Source organism: Agelaius phoeniceus, chromosome 3, assembly GCF_051311805.1.
Source record: "Agelaius phoeniceus isolate bAgePho1 chromosome 3, bAgePho1.hap1, whole genome shotgun sequence".
Classification (NCBI taxonomy): domain Eukaryota; kingdom Metazoa; phylum Chordata; class Aves; order Passeriformes; family Icteridae; genus Agelaius; species Agelaius phoeniceus.
This window is the reverse complement of record NC_135267.1, coordinates 88,231,909-88,253,199: the sequence shown is the minus strand read 5'-3', so window position 1 is coordinate 88,253,199 and position 21,291 is coordinate 88,231,909. Positions and strand designations below refer to the sequence as shown.

Sequence of the window (21,291 nt, the reverse complement as noted above, 5' to 3'; positions counted from 1 at the left end):
AGTTTCATTTTAGGTTTTCTTGATTTTCTACTGATCCTAAACCTTTGGACTGAAGAAACTGAAAATTAGAGGGAGAAAAAAAATGTTTACTTTTTCCTGAGAATTTTCAGTAAATTAGACTGTGCTCTGTCATTAGTTCTGTAAGATTCTGCAAACACCCATATGCCCCAGAAGGTGCAGCATAAGCTCAAAAAGTAATATATACATTCTTCATATTCTTTCAAAAAACAATCTGTAGTGATTGCCTAATGCAGAAGCATAGAATCATAGAACATTCAGGGTTGAAAGGAACTTTAAGGATCATCCGCACACAACCTCTTCTGCCATAAGCAGGCACACTTCCCATTAGACCTAGGCCTTATCCAACCTGGCCTTGAACACTGCCGGAGCTGGGGCATCCACAACCTCCCTGGGCAACTTGTTCCAGTGTCTCACCACCCCCACAGTGAATAATTTCTTGTAATATCTAACCTTTTATTCTGAATTGGAAGGCTGGCAATTTTCTAAGAGTCACAGAATAGTTGAAGTTAGAAGGGACCATAGTGGTCCACATCTGTTCCAAGCTCCCTGCTCAAGCAGAGTCATCCTAGAGCACGTGGCACATTGCATCTAAGCATTTCTTAAATGTCTCCGTTGAGGGAGACTTTCTGGGCTCAGTCACCCATGCAGTAAAGAAGTTCTTCCTCATGTTCAGGTGGGAAATCTCTGGGCATCAGTTTCTGCCCATCACCTCCTGTCCTATTGCTCAGCAGCACTGAGCAGAGCCTGGCTCCATCCTCCTGGCACTCTCCCTTCAGATACTGACAGACTTTGATGAGGTTCCCTCTCTGTCATCTCTTCTCACGGCTGACCAGGCCCAGCCCCCTCAGCCTTTCCTCATATGTGAGATGCTCCAGTCCCCTGATCACCTTTGTCACCCTCGGCTGGACCTGCTCCAGGGGCTCCATGTCCCTCTAGTCCTGAGGAGCCCAGAATTCAGTTTTTGAATTTTGAAGCTGCTGTGAGATTTATTGGTAAAATGATGTTATAAATTGACAAACAGAGCTGAAGTTAATCTCTTCATCATTAGGGTGGATTCTTCTGAATTCTTTTAGACTCCCATTCCCCATGCTTCCTTTCTATCCTGGAGACTTTGGAAACTGTCTGAGGTAACTGTTCTTGACTGAGCAAGTTGTTAGTATGCTTGTTAGTATGCCATAGAATGCCTTCCCTTTCCACGTGTTGTGAACTTGTTTGTAGCATAAGAGATTTTAAAATTACATTTTTAGGCCTGGTATCTGGAATGCATGCCTTGAGAAGGCAGAAATTTTGGTTGTCTGAGTGTTGAAAATGCATCTTTGGGTTATGTATTTTAATAAAAATTACAAAAGTCAGGTAGTCTTTGCATTCTGAGAAATTCTACCCCACAGTCTCAGTGGCATCTTTTATTCTTTTCAACTTTTGTTTGAGATAGCAAAGCATCTGGTAGGGTTAACAAAACTGCAGTTTTGTTTTGTTTTTTTCCAAAATGGAAATGAAACCAGAATACACTCCTGATGGCTTTCGGCTTATATTAGTGCATCTGGTTCTGGGCACCCATCCGCAGAAGGATGTAAATGTGATTGGACTGCATTCAAGGAAAAAACAAAATGCTGAGAAGTTGTAAAGAGAAAAACTTAAAAAAGAAAAATGTTAAATATGTACAGTATGCCTGCATGACAGCAGAGGAGAGGCAGGTTTTGGTAATGATTACAATTCTTAGGGGTGTGAACACCAACAGAGTGAAAAATTACTTAAGGATAGTTTAAGAAGGTAAAATTACATGTAATGGAATTAAATGAACTATATATGTAAACTTGAGCCAAATGTTACAGTAAAAAAAACCCCATGAACAGTGAAACCTCTAGATTTATGGTTTATCTGTATTAAGTTAGCAGTGGAGAATGCCAGTTGGGGATAAGGTACAACTTCTGTAGAAACATGAAACATGAACAAAAGAAATGCAGTCCCTCTCTTGAGGGGACAAGAAACTGGACTGTGTGGCACATAAGGAATAAACTTAAGCTAGTGGGATGTGGAGTAGAACCTAAAAGTCTTTTGAGTATTTTTCAGTCTTATTGGCTGACTGTTGAGCCATTTAGGATTATAACAATGTAACTCTTATATTGAAGATGCTTGTTATCTGCAGTCACTAATGTATGTAAATATTGCTTTAAATTGGAATAGCCTTACTACGCGATTGCCAAAAGCTGGAGAAACTATCCTTGGACAGAAGTTTTTTGTTGGTTTTGGTGGGAAAGGAGCCAACCAGTGTGTCCAGTCTGCTCGACTTGGGGCCAAGACCACGCTGATCTGCAAGGTAAGTACTGACTTGTTCTTCAATTACAGCTGAACTGAATGTTCATGCAAATTCCAGTAAACCTTTTGGTCACTTACCAAAAAGCTTTTGGTATGTTTTTAGCTTTTTAAAATCTCTCTGTAATTCTCTTTTCTTTTTCTTATTTCAGCTATAAATTTAAGCATGGAGGAGGCTTTTTAAGAACATTGCCAGAACCAAAGACTAGTTGGCTACAGATCTGACAGAAATTGCATGTAGAGAAGTATTGCAAAACTTAGGTTGATATGCCATGGAAAAGAGAATTGGGAAGAGTTAGACATGTTTTAAATTTAAGAAATCTTGATTAGGCCTTCCTCTTTATGTTCCCCACTGTTACAGCTATCAGAACTTCATTGATGGCATTCAGGTGCTAGAAGCTATGGTCACTCTGAAGTTTACTTTGTAGATGATTAAAAATCACTCACAAGCCAGTGAGTGATTTGAGAAGGAATGTAAAAGTGCTTTGAGGGTTTAATCATTATCTCATTACTTGAGTTTAAGATAACGTGATAGTATCCAAATTCTAGCACTTCTGTGTGCTATGGGATATTTTTGCCTACTTTTCTGAAACATCTGATGTAATACAGCTCTAAAGACTTGCTCACAGACCATTGGGCTGATTCAACTTGGCAGATGCTATATTCTTACAATGCTTTTCTTTGATTTTTGTCATTAAACATTATAACTTTTGAGTGATCATTACTACGGTTAAAATCAAATTTTTTCTCTCTGTAGTCTTTATTGTCTATCCTGTGTTAACTGTAGATGAAACTTCAAATTGACTGGACATACTTTGTTTTTTGCCATAGCTGGGGAGGATGCTAAATTTGTTAGATCATTGTCTGTCAAGGATTTTTTGAGAAGTACTGCAAACATTTCAAGGAAGCCTTCCTCACTGTTCTTTCAATTCAACATTTAGACTAAACAATGCTGGCTATAAATTTAAATTACACCTGAAAGCATTTCTGTGAGTTATTATCACTAGTAGTTCTACAGTGTGGGGTCGTCTTTTTTTGGCAATGTTTGCACTTCTGTCATATTGTGTATATTTGATCATCTTTGCATTCAAGAACGATCAGATTCAAGTACAAGATGAACTGGCAGTGAATTCCCTCCTAACATTTCATGCTAAATGTTAAAGGGTTTTTTTCCATTGCAAGTGTGAATTTTGCTTTATTTTTTTTAATGATCTAGCCCTTTGTTCAGTGCAATGGAAACATACACATTCATAATAAAATTTAGTAGCTACTATATTTTCTAAGTACTTTTCAAAACCGTATTTCTGTTATTTCAGTAAAACCCATTCTTCTTTCTGTCTTTCCATCTGTCTGTCTGTCCCTCTGTCTTTTTCTCTTGTTTTCTCTTTCTTTCTTTTGTGTATTTGTTGGAGAAAATGTTAGCATTTTTTATTTTTTTAATTTTGAAAGTTGTTATTTAGTTTTTAAAAATTGCACTTTATAGACTCACAAAATACTATCTCATCTCATAGAAGTCTCTTATACAGTCTTATATCTGCATAGGTTAATGAGATATAAAATTCCTTGCTTAATAAACTAAGAAGAATCTGGCAAAAATGAGCTTCTACAATTGAATTATTTTTACTGCAACAAGTAATCTGAAGTATTCGGTGGTGCTTTAAGCTGGATTGCCCCTCACACACATACTCTGTTCTCAGTTACATGCTTCTGTTTTGGTCATATTTCCCAACATTTTTTATCTAGTGTGGATGCAAAAATTACTTCTACAACCTGAAGTTAAGAAAATGGAATCAGTATTAATACTAAAGGGACATTCCATTGGGTGTGGCATCCTCTTAGCAGCAGTGTAATTTAGAGGATGTCCTCAACAAGACTGGCAATAGAGGTCTCAGATCAAGTGACAAGGAATTCTTCATACCTCAGAGCTTTAACACTGACAAGAGTCAGTGTTTGGTGAGGGTTTGAGAGAGAGAAAATTATAATGACTTACTGTTATGACTAGAGATGCCAGAGCGTGCTGTGGAATTTAATGTAAAAATTGTAAAAAATGTTAAAAAATTGAATTTTAGTACTGGAAATGAAAACAGTGTTCTGTTTCCTGCCAGATGTCTCTGCAAGAGGCCACTGTTACTCTGAGTTACCAATGTGTGTCACAGTAGCAGTCAATTTGCTCTGTCCTGTAAAACAATGTACTGATGGAATAGTTACAGAGAAATGTAAAGCATTCCTTTTAGGATACTAAAGGATCTAAGCAAATAAATTAATTGCTCAGGTTCATACAAGAACACTGTTGCAGTACTGAAAAAATAACAGTGTTCTAGAGAGATTTCAAACTCCCCTACCTATTTTCTTTCTTTTTGTCATGACCAATCCCAAAAAAATCTGTTTGGCATCCTAGAATAAGATGGTGGAGGGACATTGGTCTGAGAGACATTGTATGTGCTGAAAAACATCCTTTACTTCTGACAAACAATTTGGGATGATCTTCACTGGACATTGCTGATATTGCATATACTAAACTCTGTTTAAGCCATGGCTGCATTTGTTTCCTACTTAGAAACAGAAAGTGTTGTATTACCATGTTGTGTAGTCTTTTAAAAGATCCATAAGCCAAATTTAAGTTAAAGTGCTATAGGCTAAATTCTCACTTCATTATATGAATACAGTGGTATCTCAGATGCAGGGCAGAGTATGATGGGTATCTTCAATTGGTTTTTTTCCTTTTGTATTACTGTCTTATGTTTGTCTTTAGTACCTGCTTAATTCCCTAATGACAAAAAATAGTAAACACTTGAAATAAAAAAACAACATATAAAATAAATAAAAATTATCAAGAGGTACATGCTTTTTGGTGTAAGTAATTTTCAGGTACAGATTAGTTTGATTCTTAAGCTGCTAGAATTCTAGTTGCTATGATGCCAGCTAGCTCCCTAGCTTCCTGTGGAAAACATGATCATAAGCAGGGAAAACCCAGACTGAAAAATACTGATGTAATTCCACTTATTCTGATATGTAAACTGTGTGACAATAATGCTTGTAGAAATGGCTTTTGTTGTTAAGAATTCAGGAAAGAAGAAATGCTATTTCAGCTCTTAACAGTGTTCTGTGGTCTGCAGACTGAGACATCTATTTTTCTGTTTGTCCAGTACTCCATCTACGAGAGTCTGTGCAAAAGCAGAAAATATTTAAAACAATGTTATATAATTTGACATGGTCAGTAAATATGCCTTTAATCTAAACTGAGTCTAATGTCCAATACTCTTGTCTTCCTTGGGGGTAAAGCCTGAATGGAAAAATAAAGTCCTTCAAATGCACTAGGATTAACTGGGTTGGATACTGATGAACTAACATGGAAAAAAGTCTCCAGAGGAAAGTGACCTCCATGGACACCCCTTGGAGGGCTTCCCTCCAGCATTGAGATGTCTTACTGTGAGCAAAAGTACCATGGCTGATCTCAGTTGCTTTGACAGTTGAAAAGTAAGGGATGTCTGTCTGTCAGCCATGCAGGATCCAGAGCTGAAGGAAGGAAGTTTCAGTTGAGCTTCTGGAACGAGGTTATGAAATATTTTGTTGCTGAATTGACTGAGCAGATTGTGAGATTTGTTGTAGAAGAATCATAGTAGCTAGCAAGGGAGGGAGAAGGTGATACCATCAGAGCACAGTTGTTAGGGTGCAGAGGTGAGCACAGCTCAGGTTTAAATTGCAGATGGCTGCAGTCATCCAGCCTAAAGCAGTCAGAAGAGGCAGCTTCTGACAACCCGCCCTGTCTGGCAAACTGGGAGTAGTCAGAAGTACAAATATACTAGAATATGAAAACAATGACTAACACAGTAACCCAAGAAAATGTTGGGTTGTTTGGGGTTTTTTCCCATGTACGTACTAGACCAATGTTCCATCTGGTTAAACTATTCTGACCTTAATTACTGTCCTCCTTTGCTGGAAGACTGGGACTATCCTTAATAATGCTTTCGAAAAATCCCTTATAGATGTTGTAGGAAATGGACATTTCAAATCATGGTTATGCAATCAAATACGTGAGGAGAAGGATCATCCATCTGTGACACTTTAAATTTCAGAATTCTGAATCAAAGTGTTCAATTCTTGTGATCACTAGCTGGTACTCAGGCCTTCTCAGCTTTTTGAAGGACTGAACTCCTAAAAAGACAAATTTTTAACAACAGCCAGTAGAGGCAGCTGCTTTGTGCTTCTAGTAACTGAAGTACACCATTAGCTGCAAAGTGCTGTTTTATGAGAAGATGGATAATTGGTTAGGACTCCTCTAGACCCACAACCAGGATCTTGATTTGGCTTCTACTTCTTTTTATCTCTCGCAAAAATACTTTCTGTGGCATTGGTTAGTCTTTGACACTGCTCAGATACACAACTCACTCTTGGAATTGGGAACACATGCTATGCATGCTGAAGACAGGCTGAGTGGTGACTCAAAAACTTTGTTGGCTTTATAAATATATTTTAAATGCTTTCATGGTATTAAGCAAATTAAACTATTTTTTTTTTTCTCCGTGTACCTCATCTCCTTTGTTCAGCTTGTGTAATGTAACAAAAAGAAATTTATATTAGTTTGAATAAACAGCAAGCAGAATTGTTTTCAGCTAAAAAGATTAATGGAACTGAAATTACAAGCTTTTTAAGTTGCTATTAAAAAAACAATAGACCATAGCTTGACTCCTTAACTCAACTTGATCTGCTGTTGCTGGATAATGCAAACAAAAAATGTTGAATTTCTAAACAGTACACTTAGTACTGAGAATTGCAGAAATTAGTAATGCTGCATTTATCATCGCTTTCTGTCCCATAGACACAGTTTGATATTTTTCCACCAAGCAAACTTGAGGTAAAAAATTCAAAATACAAACTGCAATTAAAAGGACACCGGAATTAATGTCAATGCTTTCAATTCAAAGCTGAAAAATTCAGTACATGTCCAGATTTAAAAATCCCCAGAAGTTTCAGTGTCAGAGAAGCACAGGGTTTGTACCAGGATGAAACTTGAATATTGCAACATGGGTATTTGTAATAGAGAAGGAGAAAACTGCAGAACACTGTTCTTATTGTTTTCTAATACTATTAATACATTTTAACCATTATTTCTTATTTATTTTTTTGTTGATTAATAATGCAAAGGGCTTCTAAAGAATAAAAGTGTTGTATTTAAATTACAGTAGAGCATTTGGTTGTCTAAACATAGTCTATTTATCCTCTCACCTTTCTGTAAAGAAAACCCATTATTTTATCTTTTGTACAGGTTGGGAGTGATTCCTTTGGCAATGATTATGTTGCTAATTTGAAGAAGAATGGTATTTCTACAGGTAAAATTTTAGTTTATTTTGTATTATTTTTGAACTTCAAAAACTGGTGGTGAAGGATTTATTATTGTTTTACCTTATTAGATATGTTTTACCATTTAGAACTATGAATAACTGTTTTGATGCAGCTGGCAGGAATGAATGAATATGAGAGAGAATATGGGGACTCCTGAAATCTGCTGTACCACTAAAAATAAAATGTAGTGTTATTGCCTCTAAATCTCAGATGATTGCATCATTGCAAGTCACCTGAAGATAGCTTGCTGTTATGCAATTGTTTAGTCTAGCATTAATTATAATAATGCCTAGTGAGAAATTTAAAAATTCATTCTGATTACTCATTCTCAACTTCACATTGTCAGAGGAGGGATGGAGTGGAAATTCAATGGTAAATGCAGTACATTTCACCTTTGCTTTGTGAACTGACCCATGCAGTCATTTGAGAGACTGCAGCTGATGTTAGCACACATACATACAAAAATCAATGTTAAAAGGTTTTCAGAAAAAGGGAAAATGAGGCATCCACAATATTCTATTATCTTTTACCTTTGTAAAACCAATTCCCTCTCTACTGTGCACTGCTTAACTATATGATCACTTTTTTGTCTACACCATCCTTGTCTCCTTTGGGGTGGACAAGGATGGACAGATGTAATCACTAAGTGGCAATTCAATATTCTGTTTATCTCTTCTGTTTAATGTGCAGCCACAAGCTTAATCTACAGCATTATTCAAGTCCTGCCTTAAAGACAAAACTATCAGTATTTTGTGGGCCTTTTTAATATGCTTATCAGTGTAGCATCTAAATATTTCACAAATGTATATATAGGTTTATTCATTGTGTGTCTTTCAAATTAGGCAAGAAACCAAGCAAGGATGCCATGAAAACAGTGTCTGTTACTGTACAGTTCTGAATGTCTCCAAAGCATGACTACCTCGTGTCTTTGATGGTGTAAATGAAGCAATTATAATGCATATGCCACAAAGAACCTTAATGTTTTCTGATTTAAATTATTGATCTTGAAATCTTAACATAATTTTTTAAATAATCTTTATAGCAACAAAAGAAAAGTGTAGGGAAAATATTCAGAAATTCCATCATATTGCAGTTCATTGATACCTAGGTAGATCAGTTGAAGGCTGGAATGTTTAGGTCCAAACTCCCAATTTCTGCTGATTGAGTTAAAAATATCTCAGAATTGTGTTTGATTGTCACCTCCTCCATTGATCAGCCCTGGAGAAAAATAAGATATACTGCTGGTGATGTTGATCCTGGATCCTAACTTGTTTTCCAAGATCTGGAGGCAAGGGTGATTCAGTGTGCTCAGAGGTTTTTTCTCAAGATAGTCTTATTTCAGTCATGGGCTTTTTGTCCTGGTTTAATAATTTTCTAGCATATCCCTGTTGTTGTACATAAGGATACTGGGTACTGGATGAAAATCCTTGGGGTAATGCCAGTTCTGCCAGCTCTCATAACTTGGGTCCTTGTTGTATGTCTTCATGTTGCTCTTCTGTTTCCTAGCATATCAGCACACCCCTTTTCTTTCCAATTCCAATCTGTTTTGTAATTTTCCCCTTCCCCTGTGTTTTTGTCTTCCACAACAAACCAGCTGCCAGTGCTGCTCAGACCATTTAGATCTTTATTGATCTGTTGTTCCTTTTCCCACATTTGAACCGGGCAAATTGCTGCTCGTGCTGCAAGAGCATTGAGAGTACAGAAGACACACATTCTCTGCCTTCAGCTCTAGTGTGCAGACAGAATTCATGGTGAAAAGAAGCTGTAATTGTAAGGGAAGTCCTGCTCTGACCCTGGTAACTGAGCTAGACAAGGGTACCTCCAGGGCAAGTACCTGCAAGACTTCAGCAAAACCAGATGAGCATGATGTAAGGTGTTTTTTCTGCCTTCTTCAAATTGGAGCAGATTGTTAAACTGGCCACAAAGGCACATCTTGAGAAAGAAGCCCACTTTTGCCCAGCATTAAATCCAAGTTCTACAGTGTTAGAACACCAGAGCTCCTTAAACAAAAAGTCACCAGAATTTGTCTCAAATGGAATAGTAGATTTTTCTCTAATATAGTTTTTGGAGAAGAAAAAAGAAGCCCTCAACTTTTTGGTCAGTTTTCTGCTACACTGGTACTGATTTCTACTATCAATTTCCTATTATTAGTTGGTATTTGACAAATTTGCTATCAGCTGAAAACAGGTTCTTATAGTAGGAAATATGGAACAATCTTTCTAACAGACAGTGCCGCCAGCATGATGTTAATTTCTCTGAATAATAATCCAAAGAGGATACATATAACCCCACCACTGCCTTCGTAGCATTAGTTAATATCGCTGCTGAAATGCAAATCTACACAGAATGAGATGCTGGGTTGTTTTAGTATTTTTGTTTTTCTTTAGCCTTGACTCTATTGTTTCATTGGATAAAAGAAATATTTCCAAGTAGGAGTAGAGTGCTTGAGAAGGCTGTATAAATAACATGCTTTCTCTAATGCAGAGATGTAGCCAAATTAAAGAACGTTGGACTCGTATTTAGTTTTGTGGGTGTAAATTAACACTTTTTGTTGTTGTTAGCTTCTCTGGCATTGTTGCACATGAAAGAGTAATTAGCATTTTTAAATTGCTGGAGGTTATGGGTTCATTTTAGATTTAATTCAATTAAACTGTGTCACATGCTATTGGTTGAAAGTAATGTATTGAACTAGTGCATGCTCTAACTTTTCCCTTTCTTAGCATTTGTAGGTCAAACTACAGATGCTGCTACTGGAACTGCTTCAATAATTGTCAACAGTGAAGGTACATATTTCTGCTCTGAATTGTCCTCTTTGTTCTGCCTTTTCAGCCATAAAAGAAACCTTTGACTTGTCACTGTTAATTGTGGATTTTTTTTCCCTACATTTTTCTTTTTTTTCCCAAGATTTTATTCACACTTTATTGCACTTCTGTTTATTGCAGGCAGAGTAGAATTTGGTGCCTAAAAGCAGCAGAATCAGATGCTTAAATTAGCAGTGTGATAGCCATATTTCAATCAGCCAGCTGAGCTATCTAGTTTTACATTCCTGAACATGCAGTGTGTTAGAAGGTTAAAGCTCTCCTTTTCCACTACAAATTACCCAGGACTTTTACTGTAGAATTATTTAGGTTGCAGAAGACCTTTAAGATTATGGAGTCCAACCATTAACCCAGCAGTTCCAAGTCTACCACTGAACCTAAGTGCCACATCAACATGTCTTTTCACTACCTCTAGGGCTGGTAGCTCAGCTGCTTCCTTGTGCATCCTATTCCAGTGCTTGGCAACCCTTTTAGTGAAGAAATTTTTCCTAATATTCAATCTAAGTCTCCCCTGGTATAACTTGAGGCCATTTCCTCTGGTCCTATGAGGGAAAGGTTTGCCTCCTCAGGACACCAAGTGAGTCATAATGCTCTCAATCAGGAAAAGGACTTGTCCTCAGTATAAGCAGAAATATTTCTGTTGATCTTGTAATTTTACCACAAATCTTGATTTCAAGTTGCATCTGCAGTGATGAGTACACAGTGAAATGGCATTTTTTTTCCATGCTAGTTTTCCTTAGCCTATGCCTTTGCTCTTATTTTGCAGAGGAAGAAATAAAGATTTGGCTTGTTTTCATATTTTTTGTTAAGACTGCTAAACTATCCTCAGGAAACTTTATGTCTTTTCCTCAAGCATAATTTAATCAGCCAGCTATCAACCTAGTTTTATATTGTCCTGAACACACAGTATATTAGAAGGTTAAAGTTCTTCTTTCCTACTGTGACTTACCCCTCACTTTTACTATAAAATCAAGGTTGAAAAAAACCTTTAAGATCACCGTGTCCAACCATTAACCCAGCAGTGCCAAGTCTCCCACTAAACCACCTATCTAAGTGCCAGATCTACATGTCTTTTCAAGCTATTTCCTCAAGCAATTGAGAGCCCTTAAAAAAAGTGTGTCTGGATCAAAATATAGAGCTTAGGACTGATAATGTTTATGCAAACATAACAAATTAAGTGTGATTGGATTAGTTCACTTCTGGAGTTGCTAAGAGGCTTCATTTGAACAGTTACCACAGCTTAGCTGACACATCAACTTACCAAGCTTCTATGTAACCTGATGGTTGTACATTGGGCTACAGCTCAAAATGGGAAAGGAAACATAACTATTTACTCACGCAGCAAAACTGGGAAGGAACTGTGACTAAAGGCAAGCCTACACAGGAATATTCAGGAAAATTAGGCAAATTAGTTGGAGATGTGAGTTTAATTTTCCCTAAGTAAGATTAATCCAAGCCTTGCATGACAGCTCTAACTCAGAAATAAGGTAAATAACACTAATACATTGGATAACCTGGATACCTGCCTGTTAACTTCCACCTCCTTTTCTGGGTTTGGATCAACAGGTAGATTACACAGCAACTCTTGACACTTCTTATGCTGCCTACAGTCACTATGGCCATTGTAAACAGTGGGAATTCCAGTAGTGTTCCTGGGCCTCACTGTTTTGTACATGTCTTGCACTAGGCTTGCTGTCCAGACTAGTAGAATAAGAACCAGTCTTATAATTTCCCAATTCATATGCATGGCCAGCTAAGATAAAAACAGTCTAAACTTGAATGAACAGAGGATGATCTGTTAAAATTTTACCACCAAGAATTTTTCTGAAGGATAAGGAACAAAACAATCTTATGGATGTAAAACCCTTATTAGCACCAGGAAAGGGACGTGGATGTTTGGGGCCATGAGGTTCACAGTGGGCTATCTTACATCTTACAGTGTCAGTGTGAAGGGTATATGACAGTCTTGTGATTCACATAGTGACATGAATAATGCATAAAGTCATGTAGTTTGTGCCTCTGAGTAACTGAAAAATCATATGCTAAGTTAGCACTGGCCTCAAATTTAATTTAAAATCTAGTAGAAGAGTAAACCTGGTCAGAACTATGCTCTAAAGCAAACAGATGCACAGAATTGGTAATGGTTCTCGTTGTTACTTCTCTCAAAAACCATCTGGCGCCTGAATTGAGTAAATTGCAGTAAAATAGCAGTACTTATGTGCTTTGCTGTTGCAAGAGACATTTTCTTTTTTTTTTTTCCTGTAGAAACCTGGCTGATTTGACCTAAGCAGGCGTTACAGCAGTTTTCAAAGGGCTTGTCTACACATGCATGTTTTACTGCAGTGGCTGTGCTGGCATAGCTGAAACACCACAGCACTCAATGGACTGATGTAAAGTAGTTTCTGCTAGTTCAAATTGTACCTGAAAGGGAAGCATTTGAAGTTGGGGTTGGTGATGCTGTTTTGTGTTAAGATGAGGGACAAATAACAACCATAGCTATCATCTCTTTAAATTGACAAGTTTTCCTTGCTGTATTGTTACACACCTAACCTTCCCTTCTTACCAATTCTTTACATGTACTGATACTTGGGAAAAATACCAACCCAAACCAGCTGGGAAAAATCACAGGGAGAAGTAGGACATATAAAAGTAGAGGGTATATGATGCTCTGACGTATGAGTGAAGGCAGAGCAAAGAAAAGCTGTAGAGATCAGAGTCAGATGAGGCTCTGAAGGAAATCTTCCCTGATGTTACCTCTGTCTGTCTAACTGGCACTGCAGAATTTCTTGGAAGTTTTTGACTGGTTACTGAATTGCACAGGTATAACTCACCCACTATTGTAATTGGCAAAGTGCTAAAAATTGGAAAATATCAGGCACATTTGATAATCTCAAAGTTGATTATATTCTGTGACAATACAGTATAGTTTCAATAAAAGGTAGAGATGTTCAATCTGTTTTAATGCAGAATGGTAGAGGGATGTTTAACAAGTTTATAGAGCTGCACTGAAAAATGTGCAGCCCACAGATGCTGCAAAGACCTCTGGGCTGGTCTCAGAAAGCTGTGCAGAAATATTTCTGGGATCTTGTGTTCCTTTCAGTTGTTCTCTTTTATGCTGCTGCCTTTTCAGAAAGTTTTGATTTGACTAAACACAAGTATACAAGGATCTTGTATATCCAAATCTGTACTTTCTCTCTTAAGGATAAAAGCTGGTACATCCAGCTGCTTTTCTTAACACATTTTCTTTGAGGTGCATCACAGACCCAAGGTTTTGTTTCCCCTTTCAGTCTGCCTTCTTGCCGCTAGCTCTGTCACTTAGCACACCTTCTGCTAGCAATGTGATATTGGATGGTAAGAGCTCCATAAAGCGATGATGTGTCGTACTTTTACACAGACATGTAGTGAGGGAAAAACCCTCTTTGTGGATCATTTTTTACATGGTTACCTCTGAAGGTTATTGCAGCTTTGTCCATATCTGGTAGTGACTGCTGATGGTGCCATTATGTTGGCCTAACTGGACTAGAGGTTTGAACAAGTCTGCCAACATTCATATTCATATTCCTAGCAAAAATTCAGTGGAGGCACAACAGAGTTTGGCAAGTCATGATTAAAATTCTCTTGATTATTGCAAGTTAGGACTTGGAGCTCACCTACACAGAACACTGCATGATAACCCTCACTTGAGACAGGCATTGTGCTGACTTTATGATAAAGTTATTAATCATTAATGAACAGTGAATAGACATTATTTTGTAAGTTGAGTGTACCTTCAGTACCAAAGCACAACTAGTAAAAAAAGCATTCAAAATATAAATTTAGATAAGGCTAAGTAAATAAGGCAAACTTAGAATACATATTCCAACTTGTTTTTATTATCATTTCCACAGAGGAAAACCGTTGGTTTGCACCTTCAGGTTTATGAAGAAATGACACCTGAATTTTAAAGACTTTCTACATATTGACTTTCTTTATTAACTTGAATGTTTTATGTGCAAGACTCTTCAAAATTTCTATCAAGTGGTTGCCTAGAAATTATGATACCGTAACACACCCCAAACCTACCCTCATATTCATGAACTATGTGATTTGGCAGCACATGTTTTTCTTGTAACATTCTTTTCTGATCACAAATATAATTTTCTTCTGTGTGAATTATTAAGCGCAAGCTCTGCAGCTATTGTTACAATCACACTGTTTGATCTGTTTGATATTTTGATTCATTCTAAGCACTACTGATGATTTTTAGGCTTGTCATCTAGTTTTAAAGATATTTATTGCACTGTGGTGTTTACTGATTTGACATTTGATTTTTCCACTGGCACTTCTCATCTGATGTCATCTATAAGATGACCCTTGTAAAAAAAGGTCTGGCTTGAGTTATCCATCTTTCTAAGAACTGGCAGCAGCAATTTTAGAAGCCCAACTTAGAACAGTTTTTATGTATGCGGCATTTATCCTGAGTGGACCCAGTCCCCATCTGGTGTAAGCCTGTGCAAGCTTATCAGTTTCATTTAGCTGTTACAGCTTATAGCAAGTGTGAAAGTGGCCCTTAATATTCTAGCTGATGTCTGCAAAACTCAAAGTTATATAGATGTTCCCATCAAAACTGATATTTTTAGTCTAAGAAAGGAGATTTTAGAATTAACAGTAATGCAGTAAATACATTATTCTCATTCTTGGTGTGGGTAATGTTTTACCTCACTGGAGTAGTTTTAGAAGTTAGTTTAAGGCTACAGTTTAAGGCTTCACCCAGGGTTAACAGAGATACACAGACTTTTCTGGACAATAGTTTATCTCCTCCTCAAACAGATATCTAGGATATATAAGACTAAAAGAACCTCTTAAAATATTTGTCTCTTTTCCTTATTGAAGGAACATAAAAAAACAATTTTTCAAAATTAGTTTTCTTAGAGTTTTCTAGTGTGTAGGATTTTTTTTGTAACTTAAAAAATTATTTTATGTTGGACAAGATGAATCTCACCCCTCTTTGCCATCTGTCTTTAACTCTGTTGTCCCTGATGCTGAATTCCCATCTGATTTCCCTGGCAAGAAATAATTTCTTTCAACAAAATGGTTGCTGTTAATACAAAATTTTGTATTAATTGTGAGTGCATGGGTCCAGATTCTGCCTTCATGCACCCCAGTGCAAGTTTGTCGTGATTGCTATCATTCAGTAAGTCTGGTATACATAGCTAAGAACAGAATGGGGTGACGGGGGTTTTCCTCCAGCTTGGGTTTTGTCTGACTGGTCTGCTGCACCACAGTAGGTACTGCATCTCCCTGGCAGGTTTGAAAGCAGACTCTAAGTCTCTGACCTTTTGTAGTTAGGAAGAAAATCTTCAGACTGTGATCCAGTGTAGCACGGTCTACCTTGAATTTGTACATACAGGTTTAAGCAAACAGCCCCCCTTACTGCCTTGGGCCATTAGCTCCAAAGTCTGATAATAATATACATGTCAGTACAGCTAAATAGTTCAGCAGGATAATGCAGCAAGACATGTGAATAGAGTCTGAGACTCTAGGAAGCACAGAGGCCAGGCAGAAATGAAAGAGATTCTTGTTCCACTGATTCCCTGTGTTTTACTGCTTGCACTGCTGCACCCTAAAGCTATCAAAATATACGCTTGGCAAAATAGGCAAATTTGCCTTTGAATATTTCCCCAACAGGATTCAGATATCTTTGGTAACATTTACGTGTTGCAGAAGGTTTTTTGTTTTGTTTGCTTTTGTTTTTTATCCAAGATGCCCATCATTGTCTGTTGAAAAGCAGGGCGTTGGCTTTTAAGTGCTGAGGTTTTGCTTTTCATATGCAGCTGTTCTGTACCAAACCATTGACAGCAGAATTGCTTTGGAAAGCTTGGGTCCCTCCCTCTGAGATCACTATATTATTCTTTCCATTGTCCTGCTTTCTTTTTGGAATGTATTTAGGGAGAGAAGCTGTGCACGTTCTTAGTCAAAGGACTTTGAAGTCACATTCAACAAAAATAATGTATTTAAAAACATAAATATTTATTTGCCGAGTAATTCAGTTCATTACAGAATTGGTAGCCTTTAATGATTGGCAGTCCTTAAAGGAATCTTCAGCGGGGGCGGGCTGAGCCTGTAAATCAAGGAACAACTGACTTATTGAAGTTAATACCTGAGTGATTAATAATAAATTTTAATTTGAAGGCACCCATGCCTGAAGGTCTCTAAGTGTTGTAATAGAGATTAAAAAAAGAAAGAAATTGCAATAAAAGAAGGTGATTTGTGTGTCTGAAGAAAAACAAAAGAATATTTGGAACCTACGTAAATGAACCTCACCTAACTGTAAAACAAAACACAAGAATAAAAAGGATCTTAGATGTGCTTTGAGACACTGCCATGCTTCCACACGCACAGCTTTGTTTAGACTATTCTTCTGGCCACCTGTAAGAGCAGAAGGAGCTGTAGCCCACCTTCTTTACTCACCTCTGATAAAACTTTCCTAAGACACAGGCATCACCTTTCTGGGCTGTGGTGACAGGCTGGTTCTGGTTTTCATGATGATTAGGAGCCCTAACTTGAAATGTCTCAGGTAAATGGTGCAAGCCTGCTTCTCTGAAATCTAAAGAACATGCATAATTTTCTTAGCTGTGTGAAATACTTTTTGTTCCCAGCTGATGGGAAAATTAAAATTTTTATGCCATTTTTGGCATATGAATTCAGTAATCACATTGATGCTTTTCTCTTCCAAATGCTACTGGAATATTTTAGGAAGATGCAAATATCACCCTCAGCGTGTATCCACCATCTCCACTGTGACTAGTGCAGTGCTTCTTTAGAGTTCACAGAAGACACCAAAATAAGACTGGGGAATGCCCATATATTATTTTTCCCAAAGGAATTTATATTGTGTCTATTGTGCAGTGTTAGTTCATTAGTACAGCAGTCTTTTTGATTATCCTCTGAAATATTTGTGTATTTGAAAATGTCAGCAATGCATACAATTTTAATGGGTTTTTTTTTGGAAGTAAATTGAAGTACTCATCTGAAATGCATTGTAAAAAGTGCAAGGAAATGTTTTACATTTGACATTTGACACTTTATTGTCAAAGTTAAAGTAAAAAACACAATATCTTCTCTTTAGGACAGAATGTTATTGTCATAGTCCCAGGAGCCAACCTGCTTTTAAATTCTGAAGACCTGAAGAGGGCTTCTGATGTCATCTGTAAAGCCAAAGTGGTTGTTTGCCAGCTAGAAATTACCCCTGCTGTTTCTCTTGAAGCTCTGAAAATGGCACATGCCAGTGGAGGTAATTTAACATAAGCCATTCTTTCTCTTTCATTTGTACTACATGAAAAATCCTCTTTATCATGCTTTCTAAATAAAGATCCTGTTGTCTATTCTGGTTTCTGTCATATTAGTTTTATTTAGAAGTGAAACAATAGCCAACAAATTCATGCTATGCTAATGAGAATTGAATTTGCTTAAAAATTTTGCAGTGTTAACCTTCTTATATTCTCCCTGTATATGTCGGGTGCTGCCTGTCCTCCTGTTTTCATGCTGTGAATAAATACAGTATAATGTTGGTAGGCCAGGCACTGTGGGCCTGACTCTGCTATGATTCCAGAGCAGAACAGGCATAATGAATGCAAGTCAGTAAAGTTCCCCACACAGGAATTGAAATTACTTCAAAACCAGACTTATGCCCTCGTTCTCCCAGCATAGCAGTAGGTATGGCTGTGGTTTTTTGTATAGTAGTTGACATCCTTAAAATAAAAAAAAAAACCCAACTTTTGTATCCTAACCAAAGCTCTTGTGTGACTGGGCATGATGCCATTGCATAGACACAGTCTCATGGTCTGTGAAATTATTAGAAAATTGTTACTGTACTATACTTTTAAATGTAGGGCATTGTTCCTGCAGTGTAGCATATATGTAGATGAAAGCTGATATTTTGCTTGAACAGGATGGGGTTTCATTACCAACATAATGTTTTTGTTGTTTAAGTGCCTGTAATGCTTTCAGTTACTCAAGCACAATTACCACAGTATTTGAACACTAAGTAAATAATTATGCAAGAGAGGCATCTATATGAGATTTAAAAAATGTTTTTCCCTTCTATCCAGAAGATCAGGCTGGGAGAAAACAGCTCATAGCATAGTCAGTCATGCAGCAGATCAGGGATGCAACTGGGATCAGACTGCAACTGGCATACTGGAATTATAGGCTCTTCAGTTCACCTTCTGCACCATGACCTGTTGTGCACCTGTTGCACTATATTTTTGTCATTACCTTTTATGAAAATGCCTAACAGCATTTTAATCTAATGGTTAATGGACTCTAGTTGAATCATTAATCAATATCCATGACTTATCTTGTCCATTTCTAACTCTATGAACAGTTTTGGCAAGATGCTTCACACTTTTGTCACCCTCCTATGGCAAGATGCCAGCCTGTGACAGAAGAAAAGACAAGATTTTTAAAAGCAATTGAGAAAAATTCAAACCTGATACACAGAACAGACATGCAATCACTTAGCAACTGTAGACAGCACAATATATCAAGAAAAGATAGTAGTTAACTGTGGGCCAGCTGTAGTTCTGTGCTGTCAGTGTGTTATCATTGTGCAGCTCTTCTGTCAGGGAAGTTTGGTTGCTTCTGCTTTAAAACAATAGGCTACACATGTTCAAATGTCATGTGCCATCAAATCTAAGTAAACAGCTGAGTTTGTAGCACTGTAAAAACCTATCTGTAGCCAACAGTAAATTGTTAATGCAATTTCTCTTCTTTTAGCTTGCAATACCCTCATGTATTATGTAGCACTTCATGTTAGAATGTTCACTTGACTATTTTTGTGTGAAACAGATGCATACCCAGATGCCTCAAACCTCTGTTTCGATGTGGGTTTTTTGCTTGTTTTTCTTCATTCTTACTGAAAGAAATAAACAAAAGAGAGAAAGAATATGGAGACACAGGCAAGAACTCTTTGCTTCTCTTCAATGAAGGTCATCAGGATCTGTAAGCTGGAGAGGGACATCTCATCATTTCGTGTACGTGTCATGACATCCTCTCATTGTGGCACTGATGAAGGAAGGAAGGAAGGAAGGAAGGAAGGAAGGAAGGAAGGAAGGAAGGAAGGAAGGAAGGAAGGAAGGAAGGAAGGAAGGAAGGAAGGAAGGAAGGAAGGAAGGAAGGAAGGAAGGAAGGAAGGAAGGAAGGAAGGAAGGAAGGAAGGAAGGGTTGTGAATAACTATATGAAGTGGGTATAAATTGTAGTGGAAATCTGACTGGACAAATAAAGGTTTTTAGTGGTCAATGGTGAGAAGCTGCTGCTGCCTTCAAAAGTCTGGTTTGGGACTTCTCTAATGATAGACTCCATAAAAGATGGCTGATAATGCCCATATTAATATTAAGCATATTAATACTGTAGTGAAAAATTATCTGGAAGCACCCTCAGTTAAAGGTTCCATGTCACTTGCAAGAAACAGATCTATTTTTCGGATGCTTCAAGCTTTTAATCTTGGGCTACAATTTTTCATAACAGCTGTTTGTCTGTGGTTAAACTCTTCGTGATTTCTGCCAAAGCACTGTGGTTGCAGAAACCAGGCAATGGAAAATGCCTCCCACCCTACCCTAGCTTTTGAATTATGAATACCAGCTACCTTAAAATTTACTTTAGACTTGATAGTAAGGCAGCTTTCTTTTAAAGATAAGCCTCCACAACGGTATGGAAACCTGCCTGATTTTAACTGTATTTTCAGCCTTTGGAAAATAAGTACCTTTCACACAGACATCAGAAAATTGTTAAGAGCTTCACAGCTAGCTTCCCCTGAGCATCTGTCCATACAGGCACTTGTCCTTTTGGGCAGCATGAGTTCCAGTGTAATTCCTGAATCTGGTTTTAGGCAACTTCTTTTATACTGTTAAGGATCTTTTGTAGGCTCAGGAAGCACAGAGCAGCAGCTTCCTAAATTTCAATACAGAAGAGACAAAGCTCGATGGGAATGCTGGTGATGGAGAGTTGATTTCAGGCAAAGGAAATATAGGAGAGATTTACTTGATTTTTGGGGGTGGCAGAGGAAGAAAGAAAGGAGAAGGTGAAAGAGGAACAAAATTGGAACAGAGATTAGGATTTGTTGAATAGAGATTGAAAAATGGAGGTAGAGTCAGGGAGGAGGCTGTGGGCACTGGAAGTGAGAACAGGAATTGTGGGCCATAAAGAGAGCAGATGTGGTGAAAGTTGAGTGAAAAAGGTTATAATTGCATAGTTCCTATGCAAGGAGGCATAAAGAATAAAAACCCATTGAGGAGAATGGATCTTGGCAAAGGGAGAGAAGTGACAAGCTCGAGGAGTAGTCCTCTAGGAATCTCATAAACACAAAGCCAAGTACAAGGTGTTGCACCTGGATGGAGCAGCCCTGGTATCAACACAGGCTGGGGGATGAATGGATCAAGAGCAGTCCTGGGGAGGACTTGGGGGATGCCGCTGGGTGAGAGGCTGGACCTGAGCTGGAAATGTGCACTCACAGCCCAGAAAGCCAAACCTGTCCTGGGCTGCAGCCAGAGCAGTGTGGGCAGCAGGGCCAGGGAGGGGATTCTGCCCCTCTGCTCTGCTGAGACCCACCTGGAACCCTGCATCCAGCTCTGGGGGCCCAGCACAGGAGAGACATGGACCTGCTGGAGAGAGTCCAGAGGAGGTCACCAAGATCCTCAGAAGGATAGAGCACCTCTCCTGTGAGGAAAGGCTGTTTGTTCAGCCTGGAAAAGTCTTAGTGGTGACTTAATTGCAGCTTTCCAGTAGCTGAAGGGAGCCTACAAGAAAGATGGAGGC

At 37.9% G+C, this 21,291-nt stretch overlaps 1 protein-coding gene across 1 annotated transcript in view; it reads left to right on the top strand.

The window, feature by feature from the left end:
- RBKS (ribokinase) overlaps positions 1 to 21,291 on the top strand; it is a 73,083-nt gene that overhangs the window by 18,443 nt on the left and 33,349 nt on the right. Inside the window, exons 2-5 of the mRNA XM_077175818.1 lie at positions 2,206 to 2,338; positions 7,601 to 7,664; positions 10,398 to 10,460; positions 17,605 to 17,769. Coding sequence (XP_077031933.1) covers positions 2,206 to 2,338; positions 7,601 to 7,664; positions 10,398 to 10,460; positions 17,605 to 17,769 — 425 coding nt within the window. The remainder of the gene's footprint in view (positions 1 to 2,205; positions 2,339 to 7,600; positions 7,665 to 10,397; positions 10,461 to 17,604; positions 17,770 to 21,291) is intronic.